The sequence below is a fragment of the Eurosta solidaginis genome, chromosome 4 (assembly GCF_040869045.1).
Source record: "Eurosta solidaginis isolate ZX-2024a chromosome 4, ASM4086904v1, whole genome shotgun sequence".
NCBI classification, from domain to species: domain Eukaryota; kingdom Metazoa; phylum Arthropoda; class Insecta; order Diptera; family Tephritidae; genus Eurosta; species Eurosta solidaginis.
In genome coordinates, this window is record NC_090322.1 from 56464502 (window position 1) to 56490944 (window position 26443).

A 26443-nucleotide genomic window follows, 5' to 3' on the forward strand; every position below is an offset into this window, starting at 1 on the left:
TAAGTGGTGAATGTGACCTATTAGAGGTTTTGTGAAGCTTGTTTCACACTATGTTTCGTCCCTGCAACATCTTTATTCTTCGATTAGTCTTTGGATGAACTATGTGTTGACGAACCTCATAACTTCAAAAAGTTCAACTTGCGCTATATTATCAATACCATTCATTTCATATCATTAAGTAAAGCTCTCTTGAACTTGATATTCAATTTATAAACAATAATAAACGAAAAAACCTTCATAGATGAAAAGTGATGGCGTTAGCGAAATTCTTATCGAAGCGCATTACTATAAAAGCGAAAGTAAGTTCGCAACGATCACAGTAGACTAAATTTGCTACGCGATTTTGAAAAACGAGATCATCAAAATGATATTATTTTCTAACAATTTTTTGATTACCATTATGTTGTGCTTGGCGACTGTACAAATTGTAAATTTCAGCATTACTTAGAAAATACAAAAACTTTATTCAGATTGTTAATATAAGAGTCGGTCAATAGTGATTTTGGTAAATTTTGCCAAAAAAAAAGATTTCTTCCGACCGACATTAATTTCGAGTAAGGCCCATTATTAATAATTTTTTTTCCAGCTGCATGCACTCAGTTCGAATGAGTTAAAATTATCTGGTAAGCGGAAGCCATTGCTAACTCGCGAAGATCCTTCCGATTTGGAGGAATATAAACGTTTCAAACGTCAATCAATGACACCCATGAAGGATTATCAAGATTTTTTAACAAATTCAAAAATGCAATGTGCCGTCGAAATGGGTATCGATCCAGATGATTTGAAAAAATCTTTACTTTATGCAGAGCAACCGACGCTCAAAGAGAAATGCTTAATGGAGTGTATTTTAAAGCGTTTGGAAGTGGTAAGCTTGCAATCAATTATTTTAAAATTTTTTTCTTATCTAATAACTTTCATTTACCATTCCAGATGGACAAAAAAAATATGCTGTCTGTAGCGGCAATTGGACGCATTGCTAATATAGTGAGTACAAAAACTTTTCGAAACACAGTTAAACAAAAATCATCGTTCTGCTTCTTATTTCAAATCCGTTGCACACCTGACAGAAGAGTCATTCTGGCGATCTCTTTATAAGCAGTACGATTCTATAAATTGGCAGGTCTACTGTCATGGAATCTTAATCCATACCTTTTATCGGGACTGGACACAAATTCGTAAATCTTTCAAGGAAGATCCAGAGCTTATTTCACATTCCATAGTTTTGCGCGGCTATGATAACAAACTTATGAACCATGGCTTTTATTCTCGAGAGAGAGTCCTACTTATCAATTGAATATTCAATCCAAAGTGGTAATTACTTTGAAAAGATCGGTTCTCAATAGATGTAGTTCTGTATGGTTTCAAAACTGTAGCAGGCAAAAGCAAATGGCGTAGCGTGATAGGGAAGCGGACTTCATGGAACCTTTTTGGTCTCAAACAGCAGGTCTACTGAAATAAGTCTATCAAATGGAAACGTGGACGCAAAGAGTTCGTGCTGAACGCTCCTCTTAACGGCCAAGAGGTTTTCAATGATGTCTTGCCGACAGTTACGAAAAATGTTTAATAGCATTGGAAGTCGAATCGATACTGGTTCTTCTTATCAATGGATTGCGAAGGGGTACGTCCCACATATTCCCTCTCGACATCTCTGGATCGTGGGTGTACGACTTGAGCTTCACATGGGGATGTATCAAATCCCTGAGTTCATACTATCCAACATCGCGAAGTATAGCTAGTACTATCAGACACTCATGTAAATAGACGCCAGGCCAAGAAAAGCCTCGGTTTTCTTGTAATGCTGCGGTGCGGCCATTGCCAAACTCTAAGAGCGCACTGGTTGTATGATGCGGGTAGTACATTGACTGCATGACGTGATGGTGACAGCGATCCTCTGCTGTGGAATGTTGGTCTGGTGAAAAGCACTAGGTGGTAATTCCAATATCAAAAAGATGGAAACCGTGCAACAAATGGTGCTGTTCGGAATAAGCTCTTTGTTCGACACCCTTTCTTTGGATGCAATATTGAATTTGGACACGGTGGATTTCTTGTGAAGGAAGGAACTCCCTCACGGTCATATCATGGTACCAATGGATGACAACATCCCTGGCAATTGGCTGCATTCACACGCCGACAGATGTGAGGATAGATGTGAATAAGGACCCCTTTTATGATAAACTAGGGCAGTTTGAAGTAAGGATGAGCAACGAATGAGAGGGTTTGGTTCTTCAGTCGGACAAATAAATTCCCCAATTAAGGCCTCCATGTTTATTTGATTAGTTTTATTGCTTCTTAAGTAAAGTTTATTAATAATTTTTCCAATACTTTCAGATTGGCAATAACAATCCGTTGATAACCTCCATCGCTATGGCAACGGCTGAGAACTGCAAAGCGTTCATAACAGCTGAAAACTCTTGTGAGCGTGCCCATCAAATTAGTAAATGCATTGCTGCTGAAATGAAAATGCACCGAATCAAATTGGTTTATTAAAATGCTGTTAAGTTGTTCTATAAATACATTTACATATTTTAAATGTTTAATTAGGTTAAGTTAAATTATTTTAATCAATAAAGCAAAATGTTAATCAATTAACACACAGAACTAACTATAATGAAGCTCATTGATTTTATTGTAGCAATGGCCTACTTACTACGCCGACGTCACTTTTCTAGATGCTCCGACTATAGCTACGAAGACTTCTTACGGATGTTTTTGTCGCACCATGCAGCCGAGCTTAGTGTTCCTACAATAAACTAAGTCAATCACCAAAGTTAGAGTAGGTTGAACTGCTCGGTCCGTGAGGACCTCACAAAGACTGAATGAGTCCATAGTGTTACTAGAAGTTTGCTTCTACCCATAATAAGCTTACTTGCCCTCTTTCTCTGCTTCCATGGGCGAGTTCCAATGAAAATACTTTCTCAGCCAGAGCATCAACTTTCATTCGCATAACATGGCGTAGAAGCGTGACTGCTGCGTTTTAATTCGCCGGCCTATGTCGATATCTTCGTAAAGTTCGTATAGCTGATCCTTAAATCTTCTTCTGTACTCGCCCTCGCTAGGTCCGTAATTCTTTCAAAGAACTTGGACACTCCCAGAGCGGCATCCTCTGTTGTTGTCATGGTCCATGCTTCTGCACTATATAGCACGACGGGTACGATAAGTGACTTTTAGAGCATTATATTCGTTTGCCGAGTGCGGCCTTCAGTTTTCAATTGCCTACCTATTCCGAAGTAGCATTTATTGATGTGAATAAGGAGTCCTTTTCGCTTGAGTTCAGAGCTGATGTCATTGTTTGTGTTGATGCTGATTCTCAAATTGACGAAGTCGGTAGCTATTACGAAATTATGACTGCAAACAGTGGCGTGGTTGCCAAGGTTCAGATGCGCTAACTCCTTACTCGATGACAGGATGTGCTTCGTTTCGTCCTCATTCACCATCAAACCCATATTGTTTGCCCTTTTTTCAGTTTGGAGTATGCAGAATTGACGGCGAGGGTGTTCAGGCTAATGAAATCAATGTCGTCGGCATACGCCAGTAATTACGATTTTATAGAATATGCTGGAACTACTATAATTTTCCCCAGCATCAAATTAAAGAAATCGCAGAATAGGGTCGCCCTATCCGAAACCTCGTTTAGTTTCGACCGGCTCGGAGAGGTCCTTCCCAATTCTGACTGAGCTGATGGTGTTGCTCAACGTCATTTTGCACAGTCGTATAATTTTCAGACATAGTGGCATATAGGCAGTTCCTTTTCGTGTTGTCTAAGGCGACCTTAAAATCGGCGAAGAGGTGTTAATTTTTTTGGCGCACTGTGAAAGCCTGATCGATGGTATATTTACCAGGTCTTGGGTAAAATTTGCGAGCGTTATTCATGGCAGCTCGCCGCTCAAGGTTCTTGCACTCACGCCTTTCTGCTTCTACTTTTCTCTTCCTGCAAAGCGTCTCGCTTCCCTTTTCAACTCGTAGTAGCGTTCACACACTCTTCTTGCTGCGCTCGCTTTTAACGTAGCCCTGTAGGCAGCATTTTTTCTTTCGATTGAAACGCGGCATTCCTTATTGTAGCAGTTGTTTTTCCGCGGTCTCCGGTAAGCAATTTTTTCCTCGGCGGCGGCATGAAGTTCTTTAGAGACATGCTCCTACTAGTCCTAAATTCCGCGGGGTTGACTTGCGCTTCCAGACAGCAGGTGTGAAAGTCTGTTGCGATTGCAGCCTTCGATGTCTAGCTTACCTTGTGTTTTTTGTTCTTTGATTTTAGCCGCAAAGAGTCGGGAGCGTACTTTGGCTGCGACGAGATAATGGTTAGAGTCGATGTAAAGTCCTCGGATCCTGATTTTTGTAAAGTGGTAAAGCACACTAGTGTTATCCGAGGCACGTCGGTTCGAAACCATCCTACTGTACAGAAGTTGTTACCAGGGCCGGCTCTACCATATACGCGAACTACGCGACCGCCTAGGGCACCAAGTTCTGGCACCAAATTCGATAAACACGTTTGTACTAAAACTAAAAAAAAAAAGAAATTTTGTAGGGGCCCTTTAATTTTCACCTTAATTATATTTTACAACACAACTTGTCTGGCCTCATGCCCAATTTAGTATTTTGTTGACGATACCAATGTCGGGAAATTAATCAAAACGTACTTGCGTTCGGCCTTGACTCAAGAAAGGCTTGTCGGTTTAGCATTGCTATCAATAGAGCAGGAAATTGCGCAAAAATTAGTTTTAAGTAAAATTATATCAACTTTCTCTGAGTTGAATGCGCGGAAAATGAAGTTTTAGTAAACTCTAAGATAATTAGAAATATTTTTGTGTGTTATATTTTCGTTCTTTTGTTGAAAAAAATATATTTAATATACAAAAGAAATATTTTTTTGTTTTATCGACACTAAGTTTGAATTTAATATTTCTGATCTCTAATTTTCTGATCTCCAATTTCTTTCTATAAATACGGGAGAAAGGGGCCGCAAATAATCACTCGCCTAGGGCCCCAAATTCTCTTGAGCCGGCCCTGGTTGTTACTCACGCACACACACGCATATGGCTAGAAGAAAAGCATAAACTACAGATATACATGTATATAGCTAATAACCAAGCATGAGATACAATTGAGGGGATGTGTGGAATAACGGTATAACTCAAAAATCAACCTTCTGAGAAAAGTGAAAAAAACTTAACAATACAGGTAAAAATAAATGTATAATAATCCTACTTGGTAACATTTTAGATAGTATGATACTTTAATAAGAAAAAGTAATAAATTTTATATATACATAATTTTATTAGAAAATGGATGATTTCTTTTTTATTGAGTTATACCGTTATTCCATAGATCGAATATCAAATATTTTGATTGAGATACTATATTAAACAAAATAGTAGATACATTAATAACCATTGTTAAATACATTATATTCTATTATTTAGAAAAGCTTATAACTATTTGTTATTTCTTTTTGTTATTTTTAGTAATCTTTTTTTTTACTACTTTTATCATTTTTAACCTTTTTTTCTATTTTTAACAATGGAGTTCTCTGTCTGCTTAGTCGTTTTTGAAACCACTTCAATTCTTTTATTTTTCAGTTCTTTTTGGTCTACGACATTGAATATATTTTCATACCATTTCGATGCTTCACTACTTCAAAATTTTATTAGATAGTTATACCGTTTTTCCATAAAGGAAGCTAATATCTTTGTTTAAATATCACTATAATTTTCTAAGATTAATATGGTATATGTATGTAATCGTGCTCTTTTTATTTAGTTGATTTATGGAAAAACGTTGTAACTCGACTTATACCATTATTCCACACATACCCTCAATTGTTCTAGAAGGCATGTGCGTGAAACGTCTAGACCTAAGGAGAAATGGGCGCACGAGGTAACCGAGAATATAAAAGCAGCGCAAGCCGAGGAATCAGTAATCAGTTTTGATTTAAGCACGCTATTAGTGAAGTATAATTGTGAAGTAATATTCCCAAAGTAGTCTAAATAAAGACCATTTTGTAGTACTGAATATTGGAGTTATTGATTCGACAGTTCAGCGATTCGAACGTTAGCAGAAGGTGTATAATTATCAGGATCTCCCCAAAATTCGTTACAATAGTATAAAAAAGTTTCGGATTCAAGCTGAAAGTGTTTGCCATTTACATCACAAACATATTTTTCGAACCAATTCCGAAATCTTTGTAACATACATTTTTCAGAAGTTATGAATTTAAAATTTTTTTATTTCGAATTCGAACCAGAAATAATTTATTACAAACACACAGAAATAGTTTAAATATAAATAAGTACGTATTCAGAACAATCATTTTACCATTTTACTGCTCTATTTGAGGTATTTCGAATTCGTGAGCTTGCATTTGCTTTAGCATGCACATTCCAAATGAATGGGCGATTTCGCACCTGTTTCGAAGATAAAATCCATGAATTCGTCATATTCATTGATTGCAATCATTATTTCGACTCTTGAGTGGAACATCACGTTATCTCGGCTGCCGTTTCGAAGACTTCTGATATCAGAAAACTTTTGAATAACGCCCTTTTTCAGATTTTTTTTCAAAAACGCCTGACCTCAACAAAAATTCGGTTGAAGAACGCCATATTTCCGAATTTGTTTCAAAAACGTCTTACCAAACATCTTCAACCAAATTCTATGTTGAGTAGTCCGATGTACAAAATTTTCCCAAATAGGGCGTTTTAGAAGTGGCAGCCGAGATAGCGTGATATTCCACTCAACAGTGGATTCAAACTTACTTCTCGTCGATATCCAATTCAATATTTCGCTCATTGCAATTGTCTGCAATTTCGTTAAGATCTTCTATTCTGTCAGGGTACAGCAATTGCATAAAACCCACTAGCTTCTCGGTTTTTACTTGCCTACCGTCAACTCTGAACTAAATAAAATGCAAAAGGTGACCAAAATAGAATGATTTTGTTCACTGAATTTTCATACCAATTCGAACTGATCCATTAAGCAGCGACGCAAACATTTGGTTGTATGCTGAGCGTCCTCTTTGTTCAAAAATAGTTCCTCGATATGCTCTATAGATAAAGATGAAATTTTGTGTTACAAGGTTTTTTCTAGGCTTTCAGTTCTATTAATCACTCTAATTCTATTTTGTTTCAGATTACCCAATTCTGGTTTTGGATCGCATTTGTTGGCATATGGTTCAACACCCTCCACAAGAAGCCCCATAGGTAGTGTCATTATTTCATCAGCCTAGGTTAAAAGAAATTTACATTTTAAAAGTGTAACGGTAAAAGTCTACATAGAACAGTGGTTGAATGCTAATACGCGTCCAAAAATATCGTGAGAGATGTCAAACGACATGTCTTGATATCAGTTTTAATGATCCGAAGGCGGAAAATTTGAACAAAAAACAAAAAAAAAAAAAACAAAAAACCGAAAAATGACCCATGGTCCCTCCGAAACCGGCGGTGGCATCCGTAATATTTTTGCGCAGAACACCTTTCTGCATTGGCGGCCTTCGGATGCGATTGTAAAAAATTACCCGGGCCGGTACACCAATGGGGTGGGATCAAAATTAAATCCGTGCAAAATCCCTTTGTACACAAAATCCAATGCACAACAACATTACAAAAACCACATGAAAATTGTCAACTTCAACTGCAAATATCTCCGAACAGAGATACAATTTTTCTTTTCCACTTTCGGATGTCGAGGCGAATACGCGTGTGTCATGAGCCATAGGGTTTGATGTCGTTAATTTTTAAGCGCAAAAGTTTTGTTGAGTGTTGTTGACGTTTAGCCGGATATGGATCCGATACTTTGCGTGTACAGCTGTGATCACTGAAATAGTAGTTGTTAGAGACTCCGTTACCAATAATTTTAATCCAAAAAATGTTAACGTAATATAAGCATACATTTGGTTTTATTTCTCTCTATTGGCAACCCTCGCTCATGTCAGAATGTAAACTTGTTCGAATTGTTTCATCACCATTCTAATAAGTGCAAGCAAAGAGAGCGGTTGGGAAAAAGCCAAATGTAAGTAGGTATTTTATTTCAAACTCTTCAAAAACACGCGGTAAGCGTAAACCTCACTGGTGGTCCCATGATCTGGACCTACTTTGTAAATCCTGTAGAGAACAGTTTAACAAAGCCAAATTCCTTCATAACGGGTCACAATGGCTAGAATACAAGGACAAACTAAGGACCTACAAAAAAGTCCTGAGACAAGCGAAGAGAACTTCATGGAGAAATTTCTGCACTGGAGTCGAAAGTGTCGTTGACACATCAAGGTTAGGGTGCGTGCTTTCTAAGACACAAACAGCTATTAGCTTTCTGCGGAGACCGAATGGTACCTGGACCGGTACAGAAAGGGAAACCCTAGGGCTGCTCCTGGACACACACACACCGGAAGTACCTGCAGCAAACTAAGCTGTGAATATACCCATCACTGAGGAGAGGGTGAGGTGGGCAGTTAAAAGTTTTAAACCTTTTAAGGCTGCTAGACCAGACGGGATTGTCCCCGTTCAACTCATCTACTCTTTGGAGTTATCAGCCAACTGGCTACGGCACATATATACCGCTTGTTTCGCTCTGAACTATATTCCGTGTGCATGGAGCAGCGCCACGGTCATATTCATTCCTAAGGCAGGCAAAGCCTCTCACTGCGAGCCGAAGGACTACAGAACTATCAGTCTTTCATCCTTTGTACTCAAGACCCTAGAGAGAAAAGTTAGCGATTTTCTCACTACAAACATTGATAGGAACCTGATTTCGAGCTATCAGCACGCGTACACCAAAGGTAAATCTGCGAAGACTGCGCTACACAGTCTAGTCTCTACTATAGAAACATTCTTGTTCGAAAAGTATTGTTGTCTTGTGGCCTTCATAGACATTGAAGGAGCATTCAACAATATAAGTCCAGATGCCGTTATCAATGCTTTAACTGGTCTGGACGTAAATAGACCCCTAGTGGGACTGATTGATCAACTGCTCAGGGGAAGGAAAGTGCTTTCCTCACTGGGGAAGGTTGATATAACACGATTTGTCGCAAGGGGCACGCCCCAGGGTGGTGTCCCTTTCCCTCTACTATGGAACCTAACGGTAAACTCGCTTTTAAGAGATACTAGTTGGGGGAGCGGGAAGGTTGTGGCATATGCTGATGACCTAGCGATTGTCTACAGAGGCAAGTTCACTCAAATTTTGTGCGACTTGATGCAGGTAGCATTGCGAGAAGTTTCTCTGTGGGCCTCCCGATGTGGAGCCTGCGTCAATTCCGATAAAGTTGAGCTGGTCTTATATACCAAACGATACAAAATACCATCGTTAAACGTACCAGAACTAAATGGGGTGCGCCTAAGCCTGGCAGATAAAGCCACATTTTTAGGCGTAGTTTTAGACAAAAAGCTGAACTGGAAGGACAACGTTATTCAGCGGCAAAAGAAAGCGCACATTGCATTATATATGTGTAAAAGAGCCATTGACAAAAAATGGGGACTCACCCCCAACATATGCAGATGGATTTATACCGCGATTATCAGACCCATACTGATGTATGGGGTAGTCGTATGGTGGCCAGCCTTGAGCAAAGCGTCAAACCTAAACTTGTTGGGTAAAGTCCACAGATCCAGCATGATAAGCATAAGCGGGGCTCTAAGAACAACGCCTAGCGAAGCTCTTCAGGTCATTCTTGACATCCTTCCATTGGATCTAGCTGGTCATCGAGCAGCGGCAACGTCAGCCCTGCGTCTAAGGGAGTTGTCGTGTTGGAACAACAAGACCACAGGACACTCAAGTATACCAAACAAATATAGTTTTCTTCCTCCTAGCACGGATCGCTGTACGACCACAACAGTTGCAGAAACCAAACATACCCAGCAGAGATGCCTGGACGGAGTTGGACAAGTGCCTTGCTATGAGCAGCAGCATTTCCATATACACGGACGGCTCCAAGCTAAATGGTAGAGTATACTCAAGGGACCTTGACCTCCAGCTCTCATTCAGACTACCCGACCACTGCAGTGTATTCCAGGCAGAAGTTGCAGCCATAATGGAAGCCGCAGCTAGGATAGGGACATACAATGTCGGCAAAAAATTTTTATCTTCAGCGACAGCCCAGCTGCCATAAGATCTCTTGGCTCCCACCCGTTCAATTCGGAACTAGCACTAAACTGTCGCCGGTCTCTTCAAGAGATGGCTTAACAGAACCGTGTACATAGGGATATCGAGGGAAACTGCATTGCAGATGAACTAGCTAGGCAGGGTACAACTAGGCAGGTTCTTCCTGGACAAGAAGCTTAGGTATGCTCCTGTCCACATGCAAGCTAATGCTAAAAGAGCATATCTACCGTCAAGCCGACGAAAGATGGCTACAAACACCGGGCTGTCGAACATCGAAAGAAGCCTGGCCTAAATGGGATCCTAAAAGATCCCGCCACGTGTACAACCTAAGAAGGGATACAGTTTACACACTTGTGGGGGCACTAACGGGTCATTGCCTCATAGGGATACATTTTACGTGCGCAGGTGTCTCCGATGATGTAGCTAATAGAAAGTGGAGTTGCGGTAAATGTCTAAACTCGTCAAATAGCACTGCAAAGACAGTGCAAGCAGCAACAACAAAATCAAGTACAGCTGGCACGCTTATACAGAATAAGGTATGTAATAAATCTGATGGCAAAAGTTGTCGTAGTTCGGGTAAATCAAAGAAAGGCATGAAATTAGAAATGAAACTCCTGGAGGAAAGGAAAAAGGCTGAGTTAGCGTATTTAGAACAAAAATTTGAAATTATACGCAGGTACGAGGACACTGATGAATCAGAGGACGAAGGTAGTGTAGTGGCACTAACGGAATGTCGAATTAGGGAATGGGCAGTCGGTGAGGCTCAAGGTGATGTAGGAAGGGATGAGGAAATGCAATATAATGGGGCTATAGGTCAGGAAGATGGGGCAAGGAGGATACCCCAGCGGGTTAGGGGATCAGAATATACCCGCGGTAGGTATGACTGTCGTAAGAGGCAACTAAAATACCAGATTCAAGGGGCTGTGTAGCGCAACCCTTCAGGTTGCCAGCGCAATAAATAGCTTCTCCAAACCCAATTATCAGCCTCACCTATCCGCGGCGAATCCTATTTCACTAACAGACGAGGATCTGGCGACCCCAAGCTCCTCATGGAACTTGGTGGTATGGAGGGAGGGAATGGCCTGAAGGTTTAATGTGGCCACATAAATCGTTCCCGAGATGGCCGGGCTAGCACCTTAATGGTGCTATTGTACCGGAGCGTACCGGATTTGTATCCGGCAAAGGACCATCACATCGATAACACTCTCCAAAGCCTTCGGGGAGCAACCTTATCGCTACAACAACAACAACAACAACAACATGGGGCAAGGATGCAGGTTCGCACAACTTCTGCGGTGAGTGTTGCCGGTTTGAGACCGGAACAAATAAACGCGAGACATGTGGTGCCAAAGGATCTGCCGGTCTTTGGTGGCAAGCCAGAAGAATGGCCGCTGTTCCTTAGTAACTTTGAGAACTCACCACGTTTGTGTGGATTTAGTCACGACGAAAATCTAATGCGATTGCAACGCGCTTTAAAGGGGAAAGCGCTTGAATATGTAATCAGCAAGTTGATGATTCCGGCTCTTGTACCGGAGATAATTGCAACTTTACGAATGGTGTTCGGCAAGCCAGAGCAAATAATAAATAGTTTGTTGACTAAGTTACGTGCCTCGCCACCTGTCAATGTAAACAAATTGGATACTTTGGTGACTTTTGCGTTGGAGGTAAAAAATTTAACGGGGACTATGGAAGCGTCTGGTCTTCATTCGCACATGAATAACACGCTATTCATACAGGAGCTTATTGAGAAGCTGCCTGCGCAAATGCGCCTTCAATGGGTATTGTTCTCCCGCTCGTACCTAAACGCCACTGTGAAAGTATTTAGTGAGTGGCTTTTTGATTTAGCTAAAGCAGCTACCAGTGTAGCCCCAGTTACCTTAACCGCTAGTATGGACACAGAAAAACGTAAGGTTCAGCGCGTGAGCTTTCATACCGAAGATCCAGCGACTAGGCATAAGTCCGTGGGAACAGTAAAACAGAAGCTGGTGTGCTACTTTTGCGAGGAGCCTAATGTCATCATGAAATGCGATAAATTCAAAAGGCTGAATTACGATGAAAAATGGAACACAGTGCGAAATCTAAAGCTATGTAAAGTATGTTTGAAAAGCATGCCATGAAATCCTGCCGTGAACACAGAGAGTGTGGAGTAAATACTAATTGTAATCGAAGACACAATCCGATGCTTCATAAACCGGATGGAGGAACCGACGATAACGCTGATGCAGTTGTGTTGGCCACACATCACCAAGAGACGTCGAATACGCTTTATCGAGTGGTTCCCGTAACGATTTATGAAAACGGTGTTTCGGTTGACGTGTACGCATTTCTCGATGATGGATCTGGTCCCACGCTCATAGAAAAGAGCGTATTGCAACAGTTGCAGCTGCAAGGCAAAAAGAAAGATTTATGCCTTAGATGGACAGATGGAACGACACGGGTCGATAAGAATTTAGCGGTGATTGTCTTGGAAGTCTCGTAACGTGGTAAGGGTGAGATGCTTTGGTTACGCAATGTGCACTCTGTAGAAACGCTTAATTTGCCTAAGCAAAAACTAAACATAAAAGAACTCTCCGAAAAATATAGATACCTACGTGGAATAACCGTGGAATCATACTTTGAAGTCCAACCACAAGTCATTATCGGAGTGAGTAATAAACATCTAGCGATGCCGTTAAAGTTCCGAGAGGGCAGGGTATGCGAGCCTGCGGCCACTAAAACTCAAATCGGCTGGACTGTCAGGGAGATTTTAAGCCATAAGAGCGCCAGGGAGATTTTGAGCCACAATTTCATATCTCCGAATGTGACGACGACATCGCTCTACATAAATTAGTTACGGAGAGCATATACCAGGAAAAGGAGTTTAATGACCAGCTACCCATAATCAGTAGAAATAAGGAAGAGGAAATGCAGCAGAAGGTTATAGCGAAAATCAACATTTCGTCGTGAAATTACTATGGAAATCAGAGAACATTGTAATGCCGTATAGTTACGGGATGGCTATGCGTAGATTAACATGTTTTGAGAAGCAATTGAAATGCGATTCAGAACTAAAAACGTACGTTACTGATCAGATAAACACCATGGAAATAAAAGGTTATATACGAAAACTAACTGATAGTGAAACCGCCGAACACCACCCAAGGAGGTGGTATATACCGATGTTTGTAGTGCGTAACCCAAATAAGCCAGAGAAGATTAGGCTCGTTTGGGACGCAGCCGCGGAAATCATGTCTGAATAAGGGCCCAGATCTATTAACCCCGTTGTTTGATATACTAGTGAACTTCCGTGTGTGGCGCTATGAAATATGCGGGGATATCAGTGACATGTTCCATCGGGACTGCGATGATAGTCGCGTGCCTGATGTATACTCGCTGCAGGTAGCACACACAGGTAGGTTAGCACAGTACGTGAAAAACTGAAATGCATTACAGTTTGCGAGCTCGCATCCAAGAGCGACAAAGTATATCCTCGAAAGTATTATGTTGACGATATGCTAGATGGGGCAAACTCATTGCGAGAAGCTATTCAATTAGCTAGGGAGGTACAAGAGATTCATAAGAATACGAACTTTCATATTCGAGGATGGCTATCGAACTCGAAGGAAGTAGTAAAAGCTTTGGGAGACGGAGGTGCTGTGGGCAATTTTTGTAACTCTGCAAAACGAGTGGAGTAAGTAATTGACGTCAACAAAGTGTTGAAGTGGTGGCATACAGATTATGATGCATTTAGTTACAACCTGAAATCCAAATACTATCTAAAAATTCCTTAAGCCCATTGCCAAAGGCAAGTCCTTTGCGAAAACTCTCACCGTTTCTAGATGCAACGGGCGCCTTACGTATGCGCAGCCGTTTAGAAAGAGCGTCATTTATAGGTAATGCTACAAAGAACCCGATTACACTGCCTAAACTAGTCATTTAACTAGGCTCGTAGTTGACTGGTACTACCGAAAGTGGAAACATATAAATCACGAAACCGTGATAAACGAACTATTTCAGAAATTTTATATACCCGGACTACGAGCACTACTTCGTTCCGTGCGATTTAGTTGCCAACTTTGCAAGAATCTCATGGCAAGCCCTCGTCCACCCGAGATGGCCGATTTACCAGAGGAGCGATTGTCTGCATATACGCGACCGTTTACAAATGTAGGAGTGGACTTTTTTGGACCACTACTGGTGACAGTTGGCAGAAGAACTGAAAAGCGTTACGGTGTACTTTTTATGTGCCTCACATGCCGAGCAGTCCATATCGAAATGGCATATAGCCTGACGACTAGCTCTTGTTGTATAGTAGTGCATAACTTCGTCGCACGAAGAGGGTCGCCTAGAACATTTTTTAGTGATAACGGGACTAACCTAAAGGCAACTGAAAAAGAGCTTCGTAATGCCTTTTCCCAAGTAAATTTTGAAGATTTAACAGCCGAATTTACCAGCTGTACCACCGCCTGGACATTTATTCCTCCCGCTGCTCCGCATGTGGGAGGAGCCTGGGAGCGTCTCATTCGTTCAATTAAAACCGTTCTGTACCACATAGTAACACCCGAAACAAAGCTAACCGACGAAAAGTTATCTAATCTGCTGATTGAAGTAGAGCGAATTGTTAATAGTCGACCACCCACTTATCTCTCGTTAGACACTGCAGAGCAAGAGGCCCTAACGCCAAATCATTTGGCGCACTTGGAGCACTCGCAATATCTTGCTGAACAATTCTGGAAAAGATGGGTTGTAGAAGTACTACCACTACTCACTAGAAGAACTAAATGGCATGAAAAAGTTAACCCTACCAACGTTGGTGACGTGGTCGTGATTAGCGATCCGAAACTACCACGGTATACCTGGCCTAAAGGAGTTGCCATTTCAACCGTACCAACAAGAGATGGTCAAGTAAGAAGTGCTGATATCAAGACAAGTCAAGCACAGTACCATCGACCGGCTACGAAGATAGCAGTACTGGATGTGCGAGGTGACGGCTTTCAAGATCGTTAGGTATTCCTACTTCATGGGAGATACCGGGGGGAGAAAGTTAGAAACCCCGCCACCAATAATTTTAATCCAAAAAAGGTTAACGTAACAGAAGCATACATTTGGTTTTATTTGTCTCTATTGGCAACCCTCGCTCATGTCGGAATGTGAACTTGTTCGAATTGTTTCATCACTATTCTAATAAGTGCAAGCAAAGAGAGCGGTTGGGAAAAAAACAAATGTAAGTACATAGGTGTTTTATTTCAAACTCTTCAGTATGTAACAATTTTCTTCTTTAATTTATTAAATAAAGATTTGAAAGCCTTCGGCTATTTTATATGATAAATACGCTGTGCTAAACAATTGGTTGGATCGCCAACAGTAGTGTGTAATTGCCAAATGTTTTACGCCACTTTTTAAGCGTCTTATGCAATGAAACTACAACTTTTTGATGTGTACACATCTTTGCACACGGAATGAAGGAACCTTGAATGAGGCATTTTATATACCACTTACGACCTTAGAATAACAAAGTTGCTTCTATCATTAAAAAGAGAGGACTGTAGACTCATGACGGGCATTCTGACTGGAGACTGCCTTCTGGCGTCACATGCCTTTAAAATAGGCTTGGACAGTGATAGCAGATGTAGGAAGTGCAGGTTGGAGGACGAAACGATCGGGCAGTGCTCGTTCCCTGCGCTTGGATAAGACTCCAGCTATTAGGAGTGATACATCTGTCAGATCTAGAAGCAGCAAGTGGCTTAAGTACCAGAAAGCTTCTAGTATTTGCCAAGAGGACGGAGTTATTTTCTAACTTAGGTCTGGGTTTTTGATAAGGTTTTTCAATTTAGTCGCTAAAATAAACTTCTGGTAATACTACGGACTCATTCAGTCTATGTGAGATCCTCATGGATCGGCCATTTCAACCTAACCTAACCTATACCATGAAACCAGTTGACGGCTTAAAGTTCCCTTTTTTGTCGAATAAGGCCAGTAGGGAAATTCGATATTAGGAGCGAAAGTCATTCGGAAAATCTTGACAGGTTCTTATGAACTGACTTCAAATAAATAGTTGCTTGCCAAAACTAAGGAATTAGTTGCCCAAATAGTAGGCACAGCTGCACTGGAGTGCCCATCTCGAAACAAGCGACGCTGCTGACGCCATAGGTTTCCAGCGAGCCCGCAAAAACAACTGATATGATGAGATATGGTGCGCTGCCTCCGCTGCTTATAGAGCCACGTATGTACTAAATTTCAAGCCCGGGCTAGAACGATAATGGTGACCTGGTAACTGACGTACAGAGTGGGCTTAAGTTGTGGAGGGAACACTTCTCCTCATTACTAGCTAGCGAGGGAGAAGACGAACCCGATACCCAATCGCCCACGATGGAAAACACGTTCCTGCATTCAAATATGACGAAGTGAGAATATCGCGGCTAAAAACCACAAGGCACCAGGTAATGACGGAATACCAGCCAAGCTATTGAAATGCGGAGGCGAAGAGCTGGCAAAGGCATGCATCAAGTCCTATGCAAAGTATGGACGTTTGAGCGTATGCCTTCAGATTGTAACGGTAATATACTCCGCCCAATTCACAAGAAAGGCGGTCTTGCAAACCGCCGAAATTACCGCGGATTCAGCCTGTTTAATATCGCGTATCAGGTTCTACCTAGCGTACTGTGAAACAGGCTGAAGCCCATAGTCAATAAACTGATCGGGCAGTAGCAGTGCGGCTACAGACCTGGTAAACCTACTATCGACCAGATCTTTACGATACGCCAGATGCTGGAGAAGAGTCACGATAAGAGATTCGAAACTCACGATTTTTTCGTCTACTTCAAACAGCATCTGACAGCGCGAAAAGAAGCTGCTTGTATGCTGCTATGTCTGCATTTGAGGTACCTGTAAAGTCAATAAGGTGCTGCCAAATAACATTGAGCAGCACCAGCAGCTAAGTAAGGTTTGGGAAGGAAACCAAACGATGCTTCAGACAAGGCGACTCGCTTTCGTGCGATTCCTTTAACATAATGTTGAAGAGGATAATTCTTGCAGCAGAACTAAACCGTGATAGTATAATTTATTATAAGAGCGACCGATTACTGGTATTTGCTGATGTTATTGATATTATTGGCCTCAACAAACGCTGAGTTCTGCCTTCTCGTGATTAGGTAAAGAAGCAAAAAAAGTGCGTCTTGCGGAAAATGGGGACCAGGCGAAGTACTTGCTGTCATCTAAGAAAGAATTGGTGCATTCAAGGCTGTGAGGAATTTCGTTTATTTGGGAACCAGCATTAACACCAAAAACAATGTCAGCTCAGAAATCAAATCAAGAAAAACTTGCCAACAAGTACTACTTTGGACTGAGTAGCCAATTGAAAAATAAAGTCCTGTCTCGACGAACAAAAATCACGCTCCGCAAGTCGCTCATTATACCTGCCCTGATGTATGGCTCGGAAACATGGACGGTGGCGAGAGAAGAGATGGCTAATGGAGTGATCGAGAGAAAAGTTCTCGGGAAGATTTATGGTCCTATCGGTGATGCCGACGGAGAGTATCGAACTGGGAATATTAATGAGCTGCATGAGCTTTACGCAGATATGACGATATTGCAGCAAATAAAACCTAAAATGCTTCGCTAGCCATGTCATGCGAATGGACGAAGACGCTCCGGTTTACACCGTAGTTTGGAAGCAACTGAGTTTTGAGAGGCAGGTGGAGAACGGCCAAATTACGAAATGGCCAAAATCGCTTAGGCGGTTAAGCGCTAATTAATGATATGATGATGACTAGCAAAGATGTTCGTATGTCGGGGTTTGGAAAATGATAATATTTAATTTTACTTTTTCTGATTGTGGAAAAATATCCCTGAACAATGTACATAGGTCTAAGTTACGACTCTTCTTCACCTGCTCTACTAAACGAACTCACTTTAAATTTCTTTCACTTCAGCCCAAGCTTGTCGTAAAAGCTTCTGTCCTGGGCCTACCGCAATATGAAATTGGAAATTGTAATAATAAAATGTTGTAAGAACAACTATGTGCGTTTGTTTCAACTACAATATTTCCAACAGGGAAAAAGAAAATGTCAAGGATGTTGGTGCTACATGGCGTATGAGTAACATTTGTTTTTTTAATTCTCTGAATTCAGAACAGTCGTTGAGTACACTAAAATTATAGAAAGGTTGGTCCAGATCTTTGATAGCACCGACCTTGCAAGATGAAACAGTATTCTATTCAAGTATAATCCACTATCAAGCCACATTGATCACCGTCCCATATTATAGCTTCATGTACCTAGTTGTTTCTTAAGCGTGCTACTATTTATAGGATGAATTTAAGAAGATTTTGTTATAAGAAACTCCTGAATATAGGTTAACTTAGCCGTGAGCTAATAACACAGTTGGTCAGTGCTTTCTCTTTTGGGCTTGAGAGCAGTTAACTCAAATTACTTAAAACTCTTGATTTGATTTAGTCTAACCCTTGCTGTAAAAAATTAAGCCAATGTACGTTGTAAAGTCTCTATTTACTGTTATATGTAAATAAATTTTATATCTGAATATATAATTTGATTAACTTTAATATCCACATACCAACACATCTCTTGTCAAAATTGAGATTGTTCCAGTAATAAATATGAATAACTTCAACATTTTATTTTCAATTAAGTAATACGACTAATATGTTATTAGCACAAATTCAGTAAAACTAGACCAGACAATAAGCATTACAAAACATTTTATTCGAAATTTAACTTAAATTTGCATGTATTTTGATAATTAATACATACGCCGGATATTCATTATTTTACATACATATGTACATACACTGAAATAAACATAATCATCCCATGAAATCTACTCAAACGAGATCTAAATTATATTGTTGACAGCTATGACTATAAACATATGTATGTATACATACATACATATGAGTCGGGAGTTTAAACAAATCATATCTATAGTGAGATAGGGCAACTCAAACCCAGAACTTCTCAGTAGTCGGTCTAATTTTTGCTGCTTAGGCCTGGTTTTTCAGTTCAAGTTGAACTCAGTTTGTCACTTAAACTACGCTTAAACTCATTCTGCAATTTTTCAATCTTCAATTGAAATGTAAGCTGAACTTGAGCGGCCGATCTGGTAGGGATAAATTATAGTTAACCCAAATGTAGCGTTCCAATGAAGCGTGATCTAAATACGGATAGAGATTTAACATGCAAACGGAACAACAATGTGATCTATATGTATCAATTTGTTGTTGCATTTGCATGTTAAATTTCTATCCGTATCTGGATCACGTTTCATTGGAACGCGAGGAAAAAGTAAATACGCTCGTTCGCAATGGCGTCTAATATACCCAGCAAGCATTTGGGCTACTGGAATTGTTTCGAAACAGTGGCTCAATTGAGAATCACAAAAGGGAAATTTCTATAAAACGAAAAATGCTGTCACTTGAGTTGAAAGAAAAAAAATACTTCGCACCTTGTACTCAAGTCAGTTTCCTCAACTGGACTCAAATGTAAGAATCCAATACTACAGTAAACTGACAAAAATAAAATATGGGCATCATTCTGTACAATGAAAAGAATTTCGTCATTTTCGTTCGGCCTTTACGTTTCTTACTTTATGACAATCAGAAAGACGAAAGCAATTGTCAAATTATATGTTGCCATCATTTAACATAGTGCAAATACACTAGCGCTTCGCTTCTGAGGCGAAACGAACGTTCGTTTCGTAATAGAGAATGAGGCCCTAAGTTGTAAATTGTGCTAATTGCATTGGGATTACAGATGTTCTGTGGCTGCAGGTTGGGACAAAGTTTTCATCTATGAACATATTTTCCAAACGGACGGCAGATAAACTGTTTTCGCTTCAAAATGTCATATTGTTCTTTTTTTTTGTACAGTTGCTTCACGTAAGAAGCAGCTGTTTTCGTCTAATATCGTGATCGTTTGGAATAATGCGAAGCCACGAACGATTCCGCTCTGAAGCCAAACGAGTGTTCGATCGCAATAGAGAATGGGGCCCTAAACATCTGCAATTTATTTTTAATTTATAACGCTTCGTTACTGCTACCAACAAGGTGTTTGTTTCCCAGAGTAAACAGTTGTTGGCTTTGCTGGTATCCCTTGGAGAAGATTTTTTCCAACTCCAACTCTACTCGATATCATAACTAACTGAGGAAATGTGTTGGATATTCATTTGAATACACTAGATTTCTCAAAATCTCTCAAAGGTTGGAGAAAACTTGATAATAACTTTGGAGATCGGAGATCAACTCAAGAACTATAAATTTTTCCAAAGGTTTTTGAGAATGATGTTAGATATCAACTTGAGAACAATTTATCAGGTTTAAAAATAATAAGAGAATGATGTTGGATATCAATTCCAGAACTAGATATATATTTCTCTAAGGCTAGAGAAATATTGTTTCCATGTTTATTGGGTAAACATAATCCAGGGGTCAATTCCCTAACTGTGAAAAACTTAAAAATGGTACTCATTGAAAACTCATTTGCACACACAATTTACACTTTAAATTTTCATGCGATTCTGTAAATTATGGTGTACATTGTTTTGCTGAATGAGCGCTGAACGTAAAAGTCTTATATCAGTGAGAAAATATTCATCAAACGCCATGAAAACAAAAAAGTCATTCTGCAACAGTGCGTATGAGTTTTGAATCTCAGAATAGTGTACACTGGCTGTCAAGAGAACTCACGAAGTTTTTATCAGTGAGTTTTTTTGTTCACAGTTTTGCTTTACAGAATCAGAATTTCAAAGTTTACACAATTTCTTGTGTACACTTTAAAACTCACAGTTAACGAATAGGGCCCCAGGTGTTGCCGTATCGATAAATTGTTTAGATAATAAAAAAACAATGTTCCTGTACAAAAAATCCTACCCCAAAGGCGGCCTTAAACTGTGACTGAAAAACTGCCCTATAGTTTAAATGGAGTTTAAGTTTGAATTGAGTTTAAGCAAAGTTAGTTTTAGCTTAACTGAACCATCTACTGGAAAACCGGCACTTAGTCAGCAAATATTCAGAAACAAAAGCTTCAGGCAGAAATTTAGAGAAAATAAAAATTAAATAAAAAAATTTTAATGGACAAAAATCAGCGAAAAATATTATACAAAGACATATTCTTGCTAAACTTTGATTTTTAAATTTTGACATAGAAATTGCAAAAATATTCATGAGAAGTAAAAATATAAAAGTGGAGTATACATTACTTGGATTTGAAAGTTGGTAGGAAAGGAGATATTATTAGTCAATCAATTGCCCTCCACCTTTATAAATACATTTTTTTATTTTCTCCTTTTCTTACATTTTCCCGGAGTCTTAACCTACGATTTTTGCTCAATCAGAACTTGCATAAAAATCGATTGCAAGATTTGTATGAAAAGCGGACAAACATTCAACCGACCGAATATAAAGGAAGTAATAATCATGCATACTAAGGAGAAAAAGCACGCTATAGTTAAATTATTATATCAAACATTTGGATCAGAGCTATTGTTCTAAATGTGTTGTGCTGAACAAAAAATTTATTCAAATTTATTATACTTCACATAATCATACACGCAAAAAAAAAAAAAAAAAAAAAAAACAAAACAAAGGATAGTATTAACACTTTTCGCAGTGATATCAAAACTAATTTTGAAGACAACGCTGTTGCTAGTCGTTTTGTATAATGGTAGATGTGAGCAGCAAGCCGCAGTGGTGTGATGGCAGTGTGGCCCGCCTTTCGAACGATCTGGGTTCAAGTAACAGCCGAAGGAATATCCAGTTTTTTATTATTATAAAAATAAATAAATGTAACGCGCGATAACCTCCGAAGAGATCTAAGGCCGAGCTTCTCTTCCAATTTACGTCGTGCTCCTATTGATTTTCCCTACAAATTGGCCGGACGGGACCTACATGTTTTATGCCGACTCCAAACGGCATTTGCAAGGCAGACGAGTTTTCACTGAAAGCTTTTCATGGCAGAAATACACTCGGAGCGCTTGCCAAACACTACCGAGGGGCGACTCCGCTTAGAACAATTGTCTTCTAATTGAAAAACCTTATTTCTAAAATTTTAATGTTGCTTTGCCCGGGGTTTGAACCCAGGGAATACGGTGTGGTAGGCGGAGCACGCTACCATCACACCACGGTGGCCGACGTCTATTTTTATAAAAGTTTTATTCAGAACTTCTTGGAGATAAAATTCACACTATTTTGGTTTTAATATAGAACAACACCACAAAGGGCGCTTTTGACACCAAAATTTTCTTGTGTGTGGTAATTATCATTACTACATTAACATGCAAATGCAACAACCACGATATGATGCTGATACTTATCTGACTCAATTTCGGATCCACAGGGCGGGTCTGTTCATTGCGTTACGTTTTTTGTGGTAGAGTTTTGACATCTCATCCATTGATGGGCAACAGTTTGTCAAGCGTGGAGATCTAAAACTGCTCAGCCATAGAAGTGATATCATAAGCTAAGCTTAAGGGGAAAATTATGTATAACGCAACGAGTAAATTTTTGGAATTATATAGTGGTGACTGTGAATGTAAGTGACTGCGACACAAATTGCCACAGAGTCATATATAATCTGGTCCTAATACTTCAGTTAATAAAACAAAAACAAACAAATTATACATAAATTACTAAGAGCGGTGAGAACTGTTCTATTTATAGAAAAAAGGCAGTCCGAGCTGACAAATGTGTTTGAGTTATAATCTTGGCACAAACACCGGAAAGGTTCGTTTAGTTCGAAATTAGTTCTACATTATTTCAGAAGAAGGGGTTTGAAGTGTCTCGTAGTTTGAGAAGGAACTCAAAAGTTTACTTTGTTCAAAAGGAATGGGCTTGAGATCGACTCATTTAGTAGTTTTGTCATAAATATTACAACAAGAGTTTCCCTTTGATTAGCAGGAATTGGAAGATTGATAAGCCTTAATCGAAACTTTGAATAGTCCCATTGAAAATTTCTTATGGCAAATAGTAAAAATTGTTTTTGTATAGATTCGAGCCTGGACTTGATATCGCAGGTAATATTTTAATTAACTCATTAAGAGTAATTACGAATTTATTAATAACATGCAAATGTACCGTGTCACACGATCCCCATATTAATAAATTACTAACAACTTTATCCGCCCACTTATCACCGTTAAATATCAATGTGTTATGTTTTCAGTTTACATTGTATTAAATAATTGCTCACTTATATATGTACATAAGGGTGTCCGCTACTTTCCGAGCTTGCTTTTTTCTTACTGCTGATACAGAAATTTTGAGTTTTTAATCTGCAAACGAGGAAATAAAATGTTTTTTTTTTGCATTCATAACTTAATACAACTTTAATTTTAAACCTCAAAAGCGCTGCACTCTGGCATTGGCATTATTACCAAATTGGTTTTCTATATTGGGCCTTTGTTGTCACTTGAAAAACCTGATGTTTCAAATAATTACGAAAGCTGGTGGAATTTTTTTGATATTAGGGTTCAATAACTGATAAACTGGAGGGAATGAAATATTAACGGGTTGCTAAAATGCATCTGCTTGCAGTTACCGTTTGGAGTCGGCATAAAATATGTAGGTGCCGTATCTCCAATTTGTAGGAAAAATTAAAAAAGAACGAGGCGAAGTGAAAGAGAAGGTCGACCTTAATCTGTTTGTAGACATAATATCGCACCTTTTATTTATTATACTCAGCTGAGCAAAGCTCACATAGTATATTAACTTTGTTGACATAACGGTAGCTTGTAACGGCATCAACAAATTTAATAAATATAGGGCTTCATGTATAAAAATAGGTAGGGTGACAAAAAAATCACTAAGCCATGTCCGTCCCTCTGTCCATCCTTCCGTCTATGAACACGATAACTTCAGAAAATTTTGGGATATCCTTTTAGAAATTTGGTATGTGTTTCCTTGGTTACTCATCTCCCATTGCTAGTTAATGTGAGCGAAATCTAAATTTAATATGTGGGCTGAAATACCAATCTCTAACTAAAATTTTTCAAATATTATTGGTCATACATAAATCGGAACGGCTTAAGTTGTCATTGCAAAACTTGGTAAATTTTTTAGCATAGCCGAACGAAATCTGTAAAGGGCCACATCCACTTTTCTATAAAGGACTTCTAAAGAGATCTTAGGCTAATGTAATCCTTTGCGAAAAATATTTTTATGTCAGTGCTAGTTTACTTCTTAAGTATATTTATAACAAGAAAATGAAATAATTTTTTGGAAATGGGCGTAACACCGCCCCTTATGTAATAATAATACTAAAAGCTAGAAAATAATAAGGTAGGTCCTAGGTACTAGTCATCACACTCATCATCTATCTAGGGCGTTGATCAGAAAATAAAATAAAAGCGTTGGGCGTGTGAAATTTCTAAAAATGTGAGGCGTAGCATAACCTGATTAAGGTTCAGTTGGTCTTACTTATGACTATCAATAGAAATTTGACGCGTCCCACGCTTTTATTTAATTGTCTGATCAACGCCCTAGATTGATGAGGAGTGTGATGACTAGTATCTAGGAGATACCTAAGAGGTTGTAACCTCTCTACCGGTGTGGGTAAGATAGACGGAGAGCTAATAGACACGCACATAAACACAAATTCAGCGCGTCATCAATCACCATCACCGCTAAAGAGGTTGAGGACGCCATTGGTCGTGCCAAACCCTCCAAAGCAGTGGGCCCAGACGGCATAGCCATGCCGATGCTTAAAAGCCTGGGGAAAGAGGGTTTCAAATAGTTAGCGCATGTCTTCAACCTGTCTCTTTCCACCTTTGTCATAACCGAGAAATGGAAAATGGCCAAGGTGGTCCCGCTACTAAAGCCTGGGAAACCAGCTAACATAGGTGAGCCGTATCGTCCGATATCTCTCCTATCGCCAGTGGCAAAGACGCTTGAAGCCATTTTGCTCCCTTATTTCCAAGCAAATTTGCAGCTAGCCCCTCATCAGCATGGCTTCAGACAACTCCATAGCACTACCACCGCGCTAAATGCCATTAGCACCCAGATAAATTGCGGTTTAAATCAATACCCCCACCATAGAAGAGTACCCGTAGCGCTAGACCTATCAAAAGCTTTTGATACGGTCAACCATGGCTCGTTACTGCAGGACCTGGAAGGGTCTACCCTTCCCCCATGTCTTAAAAGGTGGACCGCAAATTATCTGGGTGGTCGGCAGGCATCGGTGCAATTTAGAAACGAAGCATCAAAACCAAAGGAGAATTAAACAAGGGGTACCACAGGGTGGTGTCCTATCCCCACTTTTGTATAATTTCTACATATCTAAGCTACCTTCACCACCGGAAGGAGTCACAATCGTTTCCTACGCCGATGACTGCACAATAATGGCCACAGGCACAGGCCCAAAGATCGATGCGCTATGCAATAAAATAAACGGCTACCTCCCTGATATCTCCAGTTTTTTCGTCTCGCGAAACCTGGCATTATCACCGACTAAATCTTCCGCGACCTTATTTACAACATGGACGTCCCAAATGTCGACCATTTTGAACATCCACGTCGATGGCACTACGCTACCGACTGTCCTACACCCCAAAATCTTGGGTGTGACGTTTGATCAGGATCTACATATTGGTGAGCACGCAGCCGCAATTGTTCCGAGAATTCAGAGCCGTAACAAAATCCTCAAATCCCTCGCTGGCAGTACCTGGGGAAAAGATAAGGAAACGCTCATGACTCCATACAAAGCAATTAGCCAGCCGATTACGTGCTACGCGTCACCCATATGTTCGCCAAGCCTAAATATTACCCACTGGAAGAAACTACAGGCCTGCCAAACTACTGCTCTCAGAATCGCCACGGGCTGTCTTCTTATGTCCCCAGCACACCGTCTGCATAATGAGGCGAGAATACTTCCCATCAGGGAGAGAAATGAGATGCTGACCAAACAGTTCCTTTTGAATACTCAGAAACCTGGGCATACCAACAGACATCTGATTGATGAACCAGCACCGCCTAGGGGCTTAAGGAGTCATCTCCGTAAGCATTTTGAGGAAATACGGCACCTGAGAACCCAGGCGTATGAAGTGAAAAAACACAAGCAGGTCCTTGGTGAACTCGATAGACAGGCGTCGGAACTTTATGCCGGGAATTGCCCGGTGAATCCAGTACTTAAAGAAAATTATCCAAAACTCGCGGAAGAGGAACGCATACTCCCCAGGGAAACGCGTGTCACTCTTGCTCAACTTCGTTCTGGATACTGTAACAGGTTAAACTCTTACCTATCCAGAATCAACCCCGACATACAAAATGTTTGCCCCGCTTGCAATGTGTCCCCACATGACACCAACCATCTCTTTAATTGTAATGTGGAACCAACGCCTCTAACACCCCTTTCCTTATGGCCCACCCCTGTTGAAA

The 26443-nt window shown here is 40.0% G+C and overlaps 3 protein-coding genes across 5 annotated transcripts in view; 2 read left to right on the top strand and 1 right to left on the bottom strand.

Annotated features, from left to right (window-relative positions):
- Nucleotides 1-306: 306 nt before the first annotated feature.
- Obp19c (Odorant-binding protein 19c) lies at nucleotides 307-2592 on the top strand. Its single transcript, XM_067778843.1, has 4 exons — nucleotides 307-427; nucleotides 587-865; nucleotides 931-984; nucleotides 2329-2592. Exons 1-4 carry the CDS (start codon nucleotides 365-367, stop codon nucleotides 2485-2487), a joined length of 555 nt encoding a protein of 184 aa, XP_067634944.1. The 5' UTR covers nucleotides 307-364; the 3' UTR covers nucleotides 2488-2592.
- A 3607-nt stretch (nucleotides 2593-6199) lies between these two features.
- Nucleotides 6200-26443, bottom strand: part of Obp19b (Odorant-binding protein 19b) — a 363375-nt gene continuing 343131 nt past the window's right edge. For 2 of the 3 annotated variants that reach the window (XM_067781745.1, XM_067781747.1), the window contains 4 exons: nucleotides 7128-7215; nucleotides 6949-7037; nucleotides 6750-6889; nucleotides 6200-6398 (listed from right to left, as the gene is read on the bottom strand). In XM_067781745.1, the coding sequence (XP_067637846.1) occupies nucleotides 6314-6398; nucleotides 6750-6889; nucleotides 6949-7037; nucleotides 7128-7215 (402 nt within the window). In that variant the 3' untranslated portion in view covers nucleotides 6200-6313. Of the gene's footprint in view, nucleotides 6399-6749; nucleotides 6890-6948; nucleotides 7038-7127; nucleotides 7216-18633; nucleotides 18749-26443 lie in introns of those variants that run through there. The other variant, XM_067781746.1, reaches the window with a different exon arrangement.
- Obp19a (Odorant-binding protein 19a) overlaps nucleotides 22975-26443 on the top strand; it is a 112450-nt gene continuing 108981 nt past the window's right edge. Inside the window, exon 1 of the mRNA XM_067781744.1 lies at nucleotides 22975-23085. Within this exon, the coding sequence (XP_067637845.1) occupies nucleotides 23029-23085 (57 nt within the window). The 5' untranslated portion in view covers nucleotides 22975-23028. The remainder of the gene's footprint in view (nucleotides 23086-26443) is intronic.